This window comes from Seriola aureovittata, chromosome 9, assembly GCF_021018895.1.
Source record: "Seriola aureovittata isolate HTS-2021-v1 ecotype China chromosome 9, ASM2101889v1, whole genome shotgun sequence".
NCBI classification, from domain to species: domain Eukaryota; kingdom Metazoa; phylum Chordata; class Actinopteri; order Carangiformes; family Carangidae; genus Seriola; species Seriola aureovittata.
In genome coordinates this window covers 4,808,203-4,827,143 of record NC_079372.1, presented here as the reverse complement: position 1 = coordinate 4,827,143, position 18,941 = coordinate 4,808,203, and the positions used below count along the sequence as shown (strand labels likewise).

The window sequence follows — 18,941 nt, the reverse complement described above, 5'->3', positions numbered from 1 at the left end:
CATAAACAACCAGTGTATAGTTCCCTATAAATTCACTTATTCACCTAAATTTGTGTTTATATTAGAGCCATTTTGCCGACAGTCCATTTTACACTTCTGTTGTTAATTTCACCAAGCGGCAGATGTTGTTGACATCAGAAACTCCTGACATCTCTGACTTGTAATTACAACTAGAAGGCTGATGTGCTCATAATGACGATATGATGTGAATGTGGAGTCAGGGTCACTTTCCTAACTGTTTTGGCCAACTGATGCCTAAAGCACCAACTCTTTATAGTGCTTTCAGTGGTGGATCTATAATATTAGTGAACAACAGGATGAAGTCTAATGCCCCCACAGTCCCCTTTGTCATTACATCTAAATATTGCAATCCTTATGGGAAGTCACTATGCAGTAGATTTCTCCCTACATCCATCAAGAACAGAGATCCTCCTTCTTTAGGTTTGGTCCAGTAACTCACTACATACAGATTACGACATATATATTTAAGGAATCCAAGAAAAACAACAAGCTGTTCTGAAGCCACATTAGTTGTTAAAAGGTTCTAAAGATGAATGCCTAGTTGCGTGTTGAATCATCTGACTCACTGACTGCAGCTGACACACTTAAACATTTAGTTTCTTGGGTTACTATTAACAATAGACTGAGCGTGGCTTTCTCAAACAAACCTAAAGAGGAACACGAACACCACATCAGTGGTGAATAAATGATGAGTAATGAATAGTGGTATGAGGCAGCAGCACACAGTCAGAGAAGAGAGGGAAGGAAAGGTTGAGAGGTTATTATGGTTATAAGAGCTGTATGGAGGGAATACACACACACACAAAAACCCACACACACAAAGTGGGACAAATCTTTTGCCAGTCGTTTGGTGGGATGAATATTGGAATTAGAAGAAGACTTGAAAGGATATTTGTCAGTTTCTGTTGATAATCTGAACAAGCCGTTTGATTCTAGCTGCCACGATCAGAAACGACACTTAGGTACAAATCTCAGACATTTACATAGGACTCCAACAACAAAGCCGGTGTGCTCCCCAGCCATTCAAACAATCTGAGCCACACCTGCTGCCAACTTTTATACTGTGACTTAACTGATGTTAGGTGGCTCATGAAAACTGTTCACAATTTTGGAAAATGCCTCTCTCTGCCCGAGAGGCTTAGTGAAGCACATTCTTAATGCCAAAGTTTTCCATCTGTCTTCTGTCAGAGCATATTTTCTTAAATGAAAAACCCTGTTGGCAGTTTCAAAAAGCAAGACAAGCAAGTGTGAAAGTGCCTCCAGTTGTTTTTTAAGTGTAGCGGAAGCACCCTGGGTTACAGATGAAGATGGCAGTATATGAACATGTTTCTTCCAGTAGATACTTAGAACACAGAAGGACTAAAAATCTGCCAAAGCAATGAAATCAAGGAGGCAGCAGAGCTTCCAGGGGTCTCAATAACAGTCAGAGGTCACTGCTGGGCTAATGTTTACTACTCTGTGACAGAAGGATGAGCTAATAGTTGATGATAGCAGACAGGAGAGAGTCTGGACTGGATAGTTAGATCCTGCCCATCCACCAACCTGCCCCCTAAACACACACACTACGCACACACTCACAAGAACAATCAGATTAAAGCCAGTAGTAGTAGTCGGTGCATTAAAGCGCAGAGGTACAAGATTCGTGTTGTGTCTGATGTGTGGTGGGGGGTCCTGAGTGGCTTAAGAGTCAGCTGATTAGCCCCCCAGCTACCAGTACTAGGTACTGGGCAACATTTTCATTTTAAATAACAAAAGGCAGCGAGTCGGTTTTTCACTTGTGTCAAGGATGTGAAAACAACACTGATGTCATCTCATTAAAAACAGACCACATGTAGACCCCCCCCTACTTACAGACACATATTTAGGCCCCAGGCTGAGAGAGCTGCTGTAATTACGGCGGGCAGATTAGCCTGGGAGGAAGTGACATGACTGCTTGTGTCACCCACAATTTCCTCTTGCTTCACAGTATCAGTTCCTCTCCCTGCACATGCACACTGGCACCTACATGTCACAGGTTTCTGTTTACAAACACACACACTTTAATGAGGATAACAACCAACATTTCACAGATTGTGGTAAATGAAGCCTCCCTTTTCACATGGTGAGAATCCAGTGTTCACATCTTTGGCTCTATCCTAATCTGTAATCTGAGATTACATTTAACCTAACAGATTACATCTTTCCGTCTGGACATTTGTGTGCACTTGTTAGAAGGATAGATGACAAGAATGTCTGAGCTGAGGGTGGCATCCAAGCCTGAAATGTAGGACTGTCTTCTAACCCTATGAAGTCATGGTTGGGCTTCTAGCCAGTGATCCTGGTTTGATCTGCACAACGCTGTCTTTGTTTATCAGTGGTTTATTGTCTGTGACGAATGTGCCGCTAACATACAAAACTGTCTCTTGAGAAACATATACTAACAAAGGAACGCTACCTTCCATTGGGTCTTGGTGGGCAGATGACAGCGACTTCACACAGCACGACCACAAACAGAAAGACTCAAACCAACAGCCACAGTGCACACATTTACATGCAAATACACATATAAACAGAGGGGCCGAGAGGAGAGGAACTAACGTCACCCACAGGATCTTATTTATAGAGATTCAGAGCAGAAACACAAAAACAACGGGCAGGCTGTGCCGAGAACATGGGTAAATAGCGCTCTGCAGGAAATGCAAATGAACGAGTCTGACTCCAAGACCATTTAATGGCACCTGGTCATTAGTTAAAGTAGATGTTAGAAGCTTATTTCCACAGAGCACAGACTAAAATGGAAACAGATGAGGAAAATAGTAAATATCCATATTCTCCTTTTGAATGATTAGCATGATTAATTTCATTTTTCATTTGAATACTGAGAAGTAGAGCTGAAACAATTAGTCTATTAATCAGTTAGTGAAGTAACAAAAAAAAAGTTAATCTTTGAAGCAATTTTTCAAGAAAATGCCAAACGTGTCCTTGTTCCAGCACAAACAGGATTTTCTTCCTCTCTTCGTCTCATGTTATAGCAAATTGAATATCTTCAGGTTTTAGAGTCATGACCCTGCAAGTGACTAGATAGAATCACTGTGGACTTTATGTTATTGATATGGAAGTTTTCACTATTACCTAACATTTCACAGACCAAATAATTAACTGAGATAATAATCGCTAAAGTCGATGATAATGAAAATCTTCCATGAACACACTGTTGTGACAAAAAAAGGTCTTGATAAGACTGTCCTTGCTTCGTCATTTTACAGGCTTATCCTTATTTCCTGTACTTCACACTTGTGAAACATTTATGCATGTAATGTTCCCTATGGAACTTTTTTTGGCATAATAATAAAAAAATAAAAAAATAATGAGAGTTGCCAGTCAGTATAAGGTTGGTTGAGGTATTGGGCTCGATAATTAGGACCCTTAGGACTGTGTAGATTTGTGCAGGTGCTTTTTCTCATTGTATCAGCGGTTGAATCACAGCTATTAAATATCACAAGCTATCTGTTCTTACTCAGGGGGTATTTTCTTCATGCCTGGGTTGTGATTCAAGCATTTGTACAAAGGCCTCCCACCTCCAGGACCAATGTTTTCCACTGCAAAAGCAGGCCTACCATTCCTCTGGGAACCAGCGAGTCCATGTGGGGGTTTTCAGACAGACAGGGAGGATGAAGCGATCTCTGGATGGCTGAAGAAATCTGCCGGCCAGCCGAGAAAAGAGGGCTGGGGGACGTGTAATTTGTCTTGACAGAATCAACATGGGGAACAGACATTCACTTTGGTTTGTGGTCTAACAAACCGAAAGACAAAAGTGAATATGTAATTTTATAACTACATAAAAGGAGAATTAGGGACTAGGAGATTAACAATGCAAAGTAAACAGAGATTAAAGGTTTTCCGAAGATTTACTTAAAGAAATGATAACGTAGCTGGCAGCAACAGCCCCAGTACCTGTCAGTTGTACAATACAACTTGACAATATAGATACTGTGACATATACTGATCTTTGCAGTATATAATAATTGGCATTACACTGTAAGTAACACCACAACCATTAATATGGCAAATTATATTACAGAGAAAGAAAGAAGCAAAGAAGCAGAAATGCATGCATATTTACATACAGTCGCATCAAAGCCACTGTGTTGAGACAATCGCACATTGCCTCATTTGTAAAGCCTTACAAACACTGTACCTAAGAACACTGTGCATACATATTAACAAACTGCCTTCCCTGCCTGAGTCAAGCACCTAATCGTTTGATCCAATCAGACCTTCCTGCACGGGAAAAAAACACTTCAGTTCAATTGTGTTGGCCGTACTCAGATCAAAATTAAGATTAGGCCCACTATGAACACTGAGTACCAATCCATTTGTGCATCTGAGGTACAATCAGACTAGAAGTTATTTTTGCCAAGAAAATAAAACTAAAAGTTCTATCCAAGCTTTGAACGCATTCACATTCTGTCTGAGTGCAGAGGGAGTATTGCTTTACTTCCACTACTTGCTCTACCTCCATTACTTCCATTACATTGTGCACTTTATATTGGCAGAGACGGGACCTTTGAGCCAGCTGTGTGATACAGTGGAGTTCTGAGCTGGGGAAGGTTGCAGCATTGAGAGTTTGTTTCTACTTTTGGCTCCAAAAACTAAAGCCCAGAAAACGACAATTTTCTGAATAAGCCAGATGAAGTAATTGATTTCTAACTTCATTTACCTTTCACCAGCATCTCACACGCTCCTCTCTTCTATGCTATGGTTAATATACTTTCACATACTAATTTGGGTCACTGTGTTTCCCTAAAGACAATAACAGGCGTGTTGTACAAACATGGCAGTGACCAGCTGTTTTACAGATAAATTCAGAGCACATTACTTCATCAAAGTGATAAGACTGGTGAACAACTGTACATTGCTCATTGATGACTCAGAGAGGCACAAGTGGGTTGACTGTTAGTAAGCAGTCAGGCCGCCCAATAGCACACTACACAGTAACTGCAATGGGCAGTTAGCTAACAGGTTGTGTGCACAGATGAACAAGACCACCTGAAGTGAGACAAACCCAAGATTGATTTCTGGTCAGATTAGCTAGCTGCCCTGCCACTTACTGTATCCTCCACAGTGGGGATTATCTGTCACCTGGAGTTATCAGTCAACTATATAATTGCTTTAAAATCTAATTTAATTTGAAACTATCACACTAATTTGATGATTCAGGCCCTGTTCACAGCAGATATGTTGACACATTTGTCAGTTCCAGGTGGTATCTCTGGTATTGTGCTTACTGGCTCATTAAAATGCCTTAATGGGACACTTAATAAAACTGAGCTAACAATAATGCTATCAGGAAAATTTGTGTTTTTCTTGCTAAGCCAAGTCAAAATGTCTGCTGAGAAAAATCCAGGTCGAACCACTACCCATATATTTGTTTAAATAACTAAATGTGTCTGTTTTAAAAATGAAAGGCGCAAAGTTTCACTTGATAAGTCAACAAAGGAACCATCATTATCCCAACAAACATGACATTTATCAACACAAAACACAACCAGCATTGATGCAGCAGTAGCAACAAGACACATGGTGGTATTGCAATAAAAAAAGATTGGATGAAAACACATTGGATGAAATATGGTTGTTTGATAAAACCAAAAATGTCATGCCAAACAACATCTGTACACCACTGCTATCGTATGTTCTGTCTTAATTGGCCGTTTCACTGAAGATGTTCTGATCAGCTGCAAAAGCACAGGTCTAAATAATAAAATGAATGATGGCTGAATTCCATTTAGCTGCTTCGTATCCAGTGTCCTGAGGCAGGTTTCACAAAGATAGACCCGACAATGGCTCACATCTAACCAAAATTCATCACTTACACCATAAATTGTTGTTAGTCCTCCTGTGGCACAAAATCTCAACACACTGCAGACATGGGATGCTGTGTGTTCTCAGTGTGGTGGGGCTCAGTGTTTCTGCTAGCCTGTCACGCTCATGATAGTTTCCTTTGACAAACAAACCACTTTTCCTTATCATTGCTCGCTCCAAAACATTGTAAAATTATGAGCTATGTTTTGCTCCTTCTTTGAGTCAATGGTCAGCAGGTGCCACTGATAGTTACCGTGGAAATGTGGAGTTAGCCTTGTTGTAGGGTAGGAAGATTAGGCGTATAATAAGTCAGGCTTTTTTTTTTTGTGAAACTGTCTGACTCGTATTGAATTCATCTAAAAGAAAAATTAAGTTACAGACCACTCTGATTAAAACATCTTTGTGAAACCAGGTCCTGGTATCATGCATGCTGGCTCACTATCACACTGTCATCAGCCATCGTTAATGTTATTGCTAACACCTGTGCTTTTCTTATGATGGCAAGTCAAAACATCGGCTGTGAAAAAGAACAATTCCCCAGTATAAATTGACCAGTGTGAGTTCTTTTGTCACCGCCTCTTCTAGCTCATTTATTTTAACAATGAAGCCTGACTCTGACTTAATTCAGCACACTGTAAAGAAGAGAAAAACAGAGCAGAGCCTTATTTAGACTGAGGCATCCTGGCCGGCAGACTGCATGACAGTCCAGCTTTCAGCATTGCTGGGTAACCAGAGTGTATTCCGCAGTGAAAGTGAGGTATCAGGTTTCAACGTGGCTGATGTTGTAGTTAAGAGATACAGAGGTCAGAAGTGTGGTCTGAGGTTCACTGGGTCTTGGACATCATCTGAACTGTGAGTGGATACACAAGACGACGTATCGCTAAACATGGGCCATATGAACTGAGACTGGCTTAGCAACAGCCTACCTCTGGGTGACATATGAACAAATGATGCACCTTGCCTCTGCTTAATTGCTCATAGATGATGGGTTAAAAGAAGACACTAATGTAGAAGAAGGAATGTTAGCCAGGCAGCTGACTCATTAAATCAATATTAGAAGCTCATAACGAGCCATGAGTGGCCTTTGTGAAACACTCACACACATCCTGGGTGCTGAGTCTACAGCTGACATTGAAACCACACAGGCCTTATTGCCTACGTTCCACTCTCAAAGTCCTGACCTCTCACCACCCACTGCTCAGTCATTAAACAGCCTGTCATCAGGATTGGAATCTATGCCTGCTCTGAAAATGATGGTTACAACAACGTGCAACACTATAGAGGAATGTGTAAAAAAGAAACACGCTGTGGTGAAAAACAGGCTGTACGAATGCCTGTTGAGCTCTAAAATACACAAAGCTTTGTGTCAGTGAAAACATTTCACTTCACGTGGAGCTGAAGGTGCAAATTCACAGGGGAGTGGTAGTGAGGAGATGTTAGCAACAAGCTACTCACCAACAACACAGGCAGGTAGATGATTTGGCGAAGGTGTAGTGACAGAAGGAGAGGAGAAACTTGGCAGTGCTGGTTTGATCCTGCTGATTATTTTCTTAATTCATTGTGTGCATATTGTGTATAAAATGTTAAAAATGGGTCTGAAAAACCCAAACATATTTATCACAATATATATTATCAATTTACTATAATGTAGAGCTTCAACAATCGATTATATTTCCATTATCGATGAATCTGATGATTATTTTGAAAATGCCCATCAATATTATAGAGCACAGGGTGACGTCATCAAACACCTTGTTTTATCCGACCAACAGTCCAAAACCCAAAAATAATCAATTTACTAAAAGACCACAAAAACAGGAAAGTCTCACATTAGAGGACCTGGTACCATAAAATGTTTCAGGTTTTTGTTTAAAAATGACTTGAATTATGAATCAATAATTGATGTAATTGACAATTAATTCTATGTAAGTTGACTAACTGACTAATCAACACTGTGTTGCAGCTCTAATCTACACTAATGCGGGTAAACATCAGTCTGGTGTGTTGGTGAACTGTAAAAACAGATAAACTGATAAAATAAATAAATAGAAACAAATAAATAAATATACATTGTTGTATGATTTTGGGGACAGCTGAGTTACTGTTTCACTCCATACTTTCTATTCAGCACAAAGAATTATTCTAAAATGGCTTAAAGTTTGTTCAAGTTGCCTGTACAGGCACAACTGAGTGTGTTTTTGAGTTTATGGGAAGCTTACCATAGAGCCAGACATGACAGTCTAACTGCGTGATACCACACATCTGGCAACAACTCCTTCAAGTTTCTGGCTTGTGGCATTATCTACCTGAGGTGTGTCAAGATATATTTGCCAACATGGTCTGAGTCTCAAGGGAAAGTTTAGCTGGATAATCTTGGGATATAACTTTAACTCTAGTGGCTGTTTCACCACAATCACAGCCAAATCATTTAGATAACATCTAGACAACAGTCATCATGTGCCGTCACTGTCTGTGGGAGTGTGTAACGCCACACAAACCTACTTTAGATCCAGGGCCTCCTACTGATACAGGAGTGTGAGAAATACTGTGCGTTGATGTACTGTCACTTCTCGCTAAACAGAGTCTCATTCAATGCTAACAATACAAAAACTAGTCTAATTCTCATAACAAGAGTCATAACAACACAGATCGGACTTGGAGGCAAACAAGCAGCTATCTCCAGGAAATGACTAAGGCCAGCCTGGCCAGTAACTATAGCTGTGATTCTACCAAGTGTCAATATTAACCCAATGTTTCCATTCAAAGCAATAAACATATAAACATACAATATGGGAGTTTGCACCTGTCCTGAAGCCAGTGTTACCGACAGTTAGGGATTAAGAGGTTGAAGCCACACCCAACCTATGTGTTTTCATGGCCTTTGTTTTACCTCTTTCTCTCGGGAGTTGAATTAAAGGGGTCCATGACTACAAGCCAAGCACTAGCACAATGTGTTCTGAGGGGCCAAGAGGGGAGATACACATCGGCTTGTTCAGGGGGTTTCCTGAGGACTTCTACTCACTGGGAATTTTTGATAATCCTTTGGCTCCACACTAGAAATTAGGGAGAGAACTATTCAAATGCGCGGCACCGGTCCAAAAGGGAAAAACAACAAAAAAAGAAAAACGAGCCAATGAGTGACTGACAGAGAAGCGGTTGACCTTTTGGAAACTTTCATTGTACATATACAGAAGTACTGCTTTACCCCTGAGCTCTGGTTTCCCATCAGCCCTTCCTGTGACGCAGGCCTGAGCTTTCATATATAGAAACTGACCAGCTGCTGAGAAAATACCCTGTGTCCTCCACAGCCTCTTCAAAAGCCTGTAATGATCAGCTGTGGCTGATCAGCTGAATGAGAGACAGAGACAACGAGAGAGGGAGAGAAATTATGAGTAACACAATTAACAACAAACAGCCCGTTTATGGCTAAAGTTCTGGTAACTTCAAGAGTTACTACCCTGATAGCCAAATATTGTTGCAAAAGCCATCCATTTTTGCAGTCAAAAAACATGTGGGAGCAGTTCTTACATTCATTGTTAATGCTACTGAAATGAGAAACAAGGTCTTTAAAGACCCAGATATCAGAAATGCCCCTTTGGCCTCCAAGTCTTGCGGTCTGTGTCTGTCAGAAAAGGACTTTACCATCATAAATCTACAACAAACGATGTCGACATTTACAGCTACATTTTTCAACTGTTGCTGACAGTTAACCTGCAACATGACACAAGTGAACTGACTTGTGCTATGGGCACTTGTTTGCTAGTTTCTTCAGCAAGCAATGGTGCAGTACAAGATACAGCATGTCTCCTTGCTTTGTTGCACTTGTGCTGATGTCCTGCTGTCAATATGTGTGTTATATGCAAAGATGTATTCCATTGATGTAAATCTACCTAATAGCATGCCTACTGATGTATGCACAGCAACATATATAAAATGTGACTTATTTTCAAACTATTTGTTGCCAATACCGATACAATCATCTATGAGTGAGATCAGCCGATCCACGGCTGCTACAGGTAATTTTTGGCATACATTGCAGATGGTGTACGTTATATCAGTCTCACACACTTTGTAAAAGTTTCACGACATGTTTTGTTTTGGTGGTCGGTCGCATGCCAGCGCTTTGAACAAGGTGGGAGGCAGGACTACGCAACACAGCACACAGCACTTCTCTGAGCCACAGACACTGGAGTGTTAACCACAGGTGATCAGTTTTCAGGTGATCGGTGACTAGAAGCATTCATTCGACCTACCAAGCGTGTGTTTTTAATGAAAATCTGCCGACCATGATCAGCAGTCGATCAATCGGGGCCTCGCTATTTCAAACTATTCCTTCATGATATGTTCAAGGAAGCTTTGATATCAGGTACCAAAAATCACTGCAATCATGAGCTAAATTATCAGAAAATAAGATCTGGAAGCCATCCATTACTTAAACATGGACACAGTGAAAGGAATAATGTGAACTCTGTAGTTTTGTGCTTCACAGAACTTTGATATTCGATATTCACTGTGGTGAAGTACTTGTGTTGATTTTCATGGCCTACTGGCCTGACATGAAGCTAGCTGCCTGCAAGCTTGGAAATTACTCTAAAAACTAAAAGGCATCCTCTGGTCAGCAATGATGTTGAGTTTACACAATTTGTAGGTAACATGCTAAAAACATCTAAAACCACTGCTATGATGCTTTAACAATTAGCACACCTATAGCAACTTTCTCAATGGGTCAGACAGCAGGCCGGTTGGCCTGAGGAGGGCAGTTCTCAACAGGCCACGGTATTTCACACACAACCCATGGGCGTAACAGCGACCCACATGTAGCAGCCAACTAGCCAGTTGGTTGGATGTGGAAGTGTTTGCCACTGGCTGCTGTCTACTAGCCAGGAACATTAGCCTCAGCGAGAAAGAAACACACACAATTAGGACTGACTCCTTGGGACTTAGAGAGGGTGGCCTCCGCTGCAATAATGGAGGAGCTTTTGTGTCAAAGAGATGCTTGTTTTCTCCTCCTCAGGCATGAAAGTGAATTTGTCTTGCCAGCCAGGTCTATTTATATTCACAAGAGCATTCTTCAGCATTAGCACAGTCACATGGCCTGCCGGGCAGTGGATATAGCCGAGCGATAGATTGGAGGGGCTCCGCGCCAGCTCCCAAACTGAAAACAACAATAAAATGCAACACACCTTGATTTCTGTGTTTCTACCACTGAGTTCATCATTTAGCCAGTGAAGCACAAATCAGAGTGTACATTAGTCAACATTGTCTGATGTGTGACTAAACCCCTGACTAAATTACTGCAGGCCACAAAAGCAGTCAGTGGGAAGATTGTGCAATGCAACGTCAGAGACATGCTTCACCGCCCGGTTGAGATTACAGGTTGGTGAATGAAGGTGACTGTTTGTGCGGACTGCACAAGGGTCTCATATCACAAAATCCTCATTCATTCTTCCTTTACGATGAGTCAGAGTTTGCATCACACCTATCAACTCAGTAAACAGGAGGCTAAAACAGGTTCTCTCACTTTGTGGTGGACAGACGTGCCCTGGAGAAGAAGACACACCTAACTGCAGTGACTCACAGATCTGCAACAAGACGGAATCAGGCTTGGCTCGTCTGTAAACATGTCCTATTTCTAAACACTGTTGATTTAAGTTGAGATACACAATAAGTTTACACGTCACAACAATGGTTGACTAAATGTGATGTGAAATAGTATTCATTGACTGTAGGGAACACCTCCATTAACCTGCTTCCTACCATAGGAAGGTCACAGGAAGAGCATAAGGTCATACACAGAACAGAACCATTTCAGCGGCAGAGTCCTGCTCAAGGATACTTCAGCAGAGTGGATGTTTGCTAGCACAGGCCTTTCAACCAAAGTCTTTAACGGCAATCACTCCACACACACTGTTCTGCTATTTCATGGCTTCCATGTGTCATCTCAGACTCCCACAGCACTGTAACTTCTAACACCGGGCGATGATTCAATGATCATATTGGTGAACTAATACGGTGACAATATGATCACACTCTGGTATCCTTTGACAAAACTCTTCTGTACATTTATGATTCCAAGCTAAGTATAATTAAAAATGAAGAAAATGTGTTTGTTATCACAGTTTTGAAGTGTTTGAGTTTCCATTGCTGTACGGAAGATCCTTCCATTCATTTGCTATACCACTTATCCTTTGAGGGCCGCGTGGGAGCTGGAGCCAATCCAAGCTGACATTGGGCGAGGGCCGGGTACACCCTGGACAGGTTACCAGGAAACTACATGTCTTTGGACTGTGGAGAAGACAGTGACACAGGAACACACAGAAAACAGGGGTTTGAACCCAGAGTGAGGTAACAGTTCAAACCACTGCCCCACCGTAATAATAGTGCCACTGCCCCTGTACATAATAGTGGAACACAATTAACTGCACACTACATGAAAATAAATGCTTTATGTGTATATTTACCATTTTTCAATAATGAACACGTAGGATTTTGAAAAATACATTCTAAGACCAGATTTCAGCGATTATTTTGGCAGATGTTGCGATTGCAATATGAGTCACGATTTCAGTTGGACTGGTAATTGTTTTTGCTTTTGTTTTCACTGAAAAAAATATAAAAATGATGATGGTGTGATATTTGTTGGGTCTAGTACCAAAGAAGTATGTTCCTTTACGTCTGGAGAATACAATTTGTAGCTGGGGCGTGTACTCTGTAGCACCACAATGCTTCATTTATGGTCTGTTGTGACACATTTTACCTCCATTAAAAAAACCGCAGCTCCTGCGATTTGAATATTGCTCTTGGCCATATTGTCCATTGTGCAGCCCTATTACCGCTACTGATTTATGCCATGTTGCCCAGCCCTACCTGACATCACAGAGCTCATTCAACAAGTTAAGCATCTTCTACTGTAGAAAGTGAGTTTCACACCAGAGACTTGCAGGTTTAAGTGCTGATGAGTGGGATGTCAATATATCTCCTGGAACTAGTTCAAAGGAGTTAGTTAGGCTTTTTTTTTAATCCTATGCATGCCCCAACGGCTACCTGGGGAGGATGAAAAAGTCACGCTCACTAACCACACACACCAACACACCCACCCACACCCACACCACTCTGTAAGGGTGTCCTGGTATTTAATGAGAGCATGTGAATAATTCAGCCTACTACAGGCCTGGAGGAGTAAAATGGGACTGCAGCCATCATTAACTATTCACAGAAACAGTATTATGTCACATGCATACAAACATACTGTGTATACACACAAACACACATAAAGGAAGACCTTTGCCAAGAGTGTCCAACCATCTGCTTGGGCCTAAGGCCTTAGCTCTGAAGCTACAAGGGAGATGATATGTGCCTTTTGGATTCTGACCTATTGGACGCTTTACATAAAACTGACAAAGGATACTACCAAGATATCTAAACAGAGAAACAGGGCTTGATATGAAAACTCTTTAGACCGCTCGAAACTCATTAAAATGCAGTGAAAAATGGTGGAGAAATGTTCCAAGTTGTTTTGCAAGTGAGCTGCACAATAAATCTTTTTTATTGTTTATTGTCCCTCTTTGTAATCATGTTGCTTAAAAAATGCTCATGTTGAAGTGTCATGGTTCACATAACCATATCCTGGTTGTTATGTCAAGATGAAAAATAAATTCAATTTCTACCAAAATCTGTCACAGACAATCTTTCACTGAGATCTAAAAACATATATTTTTTAGAAAATTATAGCATTATGTTCCAGAAAGAAAAAGAAAACTATTTGACTCAATGGGATAAACATGAGTTCAACTTTTGAACATGTCATTTGGTAAACTTTTGTACATATTGCCACAGGAAGTAGCTGAGTAGTCTGTAATTGCGCTGTTCCCCGTTTGCTTCGGCAGAGGACATTTGTTGCATGTCACCGTTCACTCTTTCCCTCCCCTTTGTTTCCTGTCTCTCTAGACCATTAACCGTCCAATAAATGCAAAAAAAATGCCATATTAATAGTCTTTAAAAGAACATATAAATGAAAATACATCTTAGATTTAAATTAACAATATCAATTTTTACAATATTGCCCAATCCTATGTGTAGGATGAGTGCAATTACATTTGTTAGGGGTTTTAAAAAAACATGCAACAGTCAACAGTTGTGAAATGGTTTGAATCTGGGTAGAAACGTCAGCTTGACAATCATTGTGAGAGGTCCTAATTCCTCTTTTTATGCCAGCGCAGACGGAAGTGTCTATCACACATCTGTTATCTATCTCATTAGCCTAACTACTTACAAAAACAACTCTTTGCTGCGTATCCCATTCATAAATAATACAGAGAGAGTAGAGATATGTTTTCATGGACCTCCCCCTCGGCTGGGAGGAGAGTCCTCCTCAAGGATCCATCAGGCTTTGTCCTACACACTGTCACTGATGACTAGGGTCAGGAGGAGGGATGGTTGATATAGAACGGGTCCATATCAATGCTGTCATCCTCTGCTGAGGGCCCTCTCCCTTAATACACAAATGAGCCCAGCCTGCTTCTGCTGGGTGGTTGACTGTATGATTGGCCTAGAAAGGAAACAACTGGCAATAATCTGGACTCTCAGTCTCCACATACTGATCAGAGATACAAACAGAGAGTAAAACTGCATCTCCACATACACACGAACATGTGCACCCCAGAGTTTAAGAGCTTAGAAGCAGACTGGGAGGAAATGCCAGTCATTTTGAGTTTTATTCTAATGTCAAAACAGCACTTCGGCCTGGACCACCAGCTACTAAAAACTGGTCTGTGTGGAATTTTGCTTGTGTCAGCAACATTAGGTTTCTGTATAACACACTTGACAGATGGCAGGGGATGTCAACCAGGTATGCTAGTTTCAGGGAAGAGCCAGACATGACCTTTTACCCCTCTCCCAGCTGAGAAATGGCAGGGTGAGAGGGTGGACCTCTCCCACTAGAGGTACACACCACACGTCATCTTCTCAAGTATGACCATTCAGCGGCCCCTCCCTTCTCTTCCTATGGAGGCGGCTCATTCCAACGTGCACACAAAGACTGGGTTCAGCTGAATGGCCTAAATGGCAGCAGAGCTCCTGGCCATGGCGGCTCAGACCAGCTGAATGGTCCTCATTGTGTCCCCATGGTCACAGGGGGCTAGCAGAAATGGGTTGTTTTTAAGAGGCCATTTGGCAGGCCTGTGTTCTTATCCGAGCAACGCAGGAACAGGCATTTTCACTTGGTTCAGGGGAGGGCTTGTTGTGGACTCAAGAAAAATGGCCTATAAGGTGGTGACATGCCACATGCATGCAGTCATGATGGGACTACAAATACTTGAGAGCTGCAATGTGAAAAGCTTTACATTCACAAGCTATGTTGTCAGACAACACAATATGCAGAAGATCTACAGTTAATAAACATGGGCAGCAGGATAATGTGCATTTGGTTGTTTTTTGCATTGAAAATTATATTGTTTGGTAACCAACTCTCAAGTCTCACGTATTACTCACAAGCACTTGAACGCACCAAGGAAGTCTTAAAAAACTGCTCACAACTGCATTACTACATCTAACTGTCGTACAAACAAAGATAACATGTTTTACACTTTGATGGGTCACCGCAAGAAGGTTTCAAGGCTGCGTAAAATGATTTTAAACAAGCATTAAAAATGCATTTATCAATGGAAAAACATTTAAATCCCAATATCAATATAGATTGTGAAGTCTGTGAATTTCCATTAATTGAGAGTTTGTTAATGGATAAAACAATCAGAAAGAAATGTCTGTTTCTAGCTATTCCAGCAAATCCAGTACCTGACATATAAAAGTATTTCAACTGATTCAAAAATTATATAAAAATTCTACACTGCCATAAAAACAGTCCTGATCATTAATTTATGACACTACCAACAACACACCCAGAGATGCTAAAGGAACAGTTACCACAGTGTAAAAAGTATGGCCCATTCCCAGTAGACAAATTTCTATCTTCTAATGCATAGATGTCATATCATCAACCCCTACAATGACCTATGACTTTGTTAAACTGCCTGTAATGTGAAGTATATATACATTTATAATTAGATACTTAAAACATCTAAAACCACTGGTATAACTCTCTGATTACACACCACTTCCACCAATATATCCACGTACAATCAGTATTGGCTAATATGACCTGTCAAACTGTGTTATTCCAATATTCTCATAACTAACAGTAATTCACCTTTGAATATGTATTTGTATTTTTGCAGTTTGTCATGTGTTTAATTGTCAAATGCAAATGATCCACACAGTCAAGCTCTTTTAGACTACCATGTTCTTTTTTATGGCCTTATTACAGGTGTGACTGAAATGGTTAACCTGCTTAAGAGTTTGTCATAAATGTACGTCAGCCAAAAATATAAAATACTGGTTATTCAAATGTCAATCTGTATGGATAAACGTACACTAACTGATCAGCACTCAGGACAACTGGATTCACCTCAGCTGGAGGTGGAGGCATACTGTCAGGGATGTGTGATAGTGTGTGTCAGTGGTTGTAGAACAGGACAGCTGCTCTGGGGGAGGGGTTGATTTGAATATGCTTTGGATGAATGAATGGTCCAGATATGTGTAAAATACAACAAAGTGCATGAGCAGACACACACACCTGACACACACCTCACATAAGACTGATGATAGTGTAACCCACAATGAGCATCACAGGTAGGTAAACCTATAATTCCAGTAATAGCAGGTTTACACAGGTGTACTGAAAAGGTTCTGTACACATCTTGTTCCAGTGAACGTGACTGAGGTCATATACCACGTTTGGGAATTACTGGCAGTCATCTATAACAGACTGTATCTTCATATGACACCAGGGCAGATCATGACTGCAGGCCTTATCATTACATATCAGCACAATAGTCACAGTGACTCACAGTTTTACTGCAATAAAACATTTTTTTTTAGCTGGAACTTGAGTACAAATACCAAGTAACAGGACTGTATGAAGTCCAAATGGAAGCCATATTATATAATATATAGAGTATATAAGTATAACTAAGGTGACAGAAGAAGGGTCAAGCACTGATAGCCAGACCTTGCCTCTGGCCATCAGCAGGCTGTCTGTCAGGGCAGACTAGACTGCTGTTGGAGGAGATATTTTACAGAAACTCATCTTTAAAACGACGTTTAGCTTCATATGAGCCTCTGTGTGGTTTGAGATAAAGGAAACACGAGGATGAGCTCGGAAGCCCTTTCTCTTCCTCCAGTACAATGCTGCTTGTCATGCCCGGCTAGCTCGTGTTCCCACATCCTGTATTAGCACAAAATGAGCTAGGTGGCACAGCCTGACGTGCTCCCATTCAATGCATTACAGAGAGAGAGTAGAACAACAGGAGAACTACTGGTTTAATCGCTGCCGGTTAGCCCACACAGCTGAGACACATAGCTAGCTTGAAAATCTGCTATAACATCTCCCCCCATCAGCCCCATCAGCCCCGTCAGCCCCCCTCCCCGCCTCCTTTACCTTCAGACAGCTCCAGATCCAACTCCGCCAACTGGTCTCTAACCTCTTTTGGCAGGGCGGACAAATCCACGCCGCGGTCTGCCATGACTTCGCCGATAAACACGAGTGCAGTCTAGTCGAAAAGAAACCGGGCTGTTGCCGGGGAAATGTTAAAAAATTATAAATAAAACGCCCTCCTTCACGACACGAAACAAGCATCAGAGTGGGAGAGACAGTCCATCCGCACGGCTGGCCGCTCCGCCATAATGGGAGAAACTCACCAACGGCAACGAGCGGTCACGTGACTGCATTTACCTCGCCTGTGCGTTAATTCACCGCATCCTCTGTCGGAAATCACGCCGACACTGGCGCTCCCTCTGGCGTCTGACAGGCGGAAACACAAGGGGGACGGTGCTGTGTGTCATGTAGTAACCAGCTCATATAATTTCATCCCTTGAGACACATCAAGCTTTTACCCACACTATACATGCATGGATGAGTTACTGGAGGGGTCTCCTGGGCACAGGCACAGGGGACCTCTGGCCCCTGGGCCCCTGTGCCTCTGTATGAAGTGACTGTTCCCCAATCAAATTAGTACAAAGAGATAGAAGGAGAGATAAAAAAACAAAACAAATATGAGTGGACACAAAATTACCACCAAGAAACTCAGAACGACTACGGATTCAAAACAAGTAAAAATACACTCAGAATAACTAAAAGGAGATGCACAGGCAACCAAAAAGAGACACAAGATTAGGGCTGAACAATATGCAAAAAAACCCAAAACATCTTACAGTTATTTTGTTAGATATAATAAAACGATTTCAGTTGGAATGGTAATTTTTCATTTTGTTTTCACAGAAAAAAATGATGATGTGATTTTTGTTGGGTCTTGTGCCAAACAGGCATGTTCCCTTATGTCTGGCGTCTGGCGTCTGTGTCGCACCACAATGCTTCATTTCGAGTACGCAGTGGCATGTTTTACCTTTATCAAAAAAAAACTGCAGCTCCTACAATTTGGATGTTCCACTTGGCCATATTGCAATTTCGATAATATTTTTTGAATAATTGTGCAGCCTCACACAAGATGAGTAAAATGACATGCACAGGCCCATGGGCCCATGGGTCCATGCAGTGAGGGGGCCCCTGAACCAGAGCCTCTATCTGAAATTACTGTTATTTAACGTTAATTAAATGACTATGCAAAATGAGATTTTTTAATTTTTTTTGCATGAAATGCAAAATGACCACAAAGAGAAGTAAAGCAACTAGAAAGAAATGTAAAATGAACACAAAGGGATGCAAAACAACTGAAAAAAAAAAGGTGCAAGATAATCAAACAGAGACACTAGAAAACCACAAAAGCATGCAGACAACTAAAAAGAGACACAAATGAAATACAAAGCGATGTAAACCAACCAGAATGAAACATGAACAGACATATAAAACAAATATAACTTGACACCAAATGATAACAAAGAAATACAAAACGAAAAAACAAGAAAGAAAACAAGTGATTTTTGCACTTACAAGAACTTTTTTTTATCTATTCCTGAGAAAAATATGTGGCTCTTTAGCTGCTTAATGCTCCACTATGTTCACC

General features: G+C 41.1%; 1 protein-coding gene across 2 annotated transcripts in view; it reads right to left on the bottom strand.

Annotated features, from left to right (window-relative positions):
- Positions 1-17,613, bottom strand: part of dip2ba (disco-interacting protein 2 homolog Ba) — a 44,751-nt gene extending 27,138 nt beyond the window's left edge. For both annotated transcript variants that reach the window (XM_056384477.1, XM_056384478.1), the window contains exon 1: positions 17,360-17,613. In XM_056384477.1, coding sequence (XP_056240452.1) covers positions 17,360-17,444 — 85 coding nt within the window. In that variant the 5' untranslated portion in view covers positions 17,445-17,613. The remainder of the gene's footprint in view (positions 1-17,359) is intronic.
- Between the last annotated feature and the right edge of the window lie 1,328 nt (positions 17,614-18,941).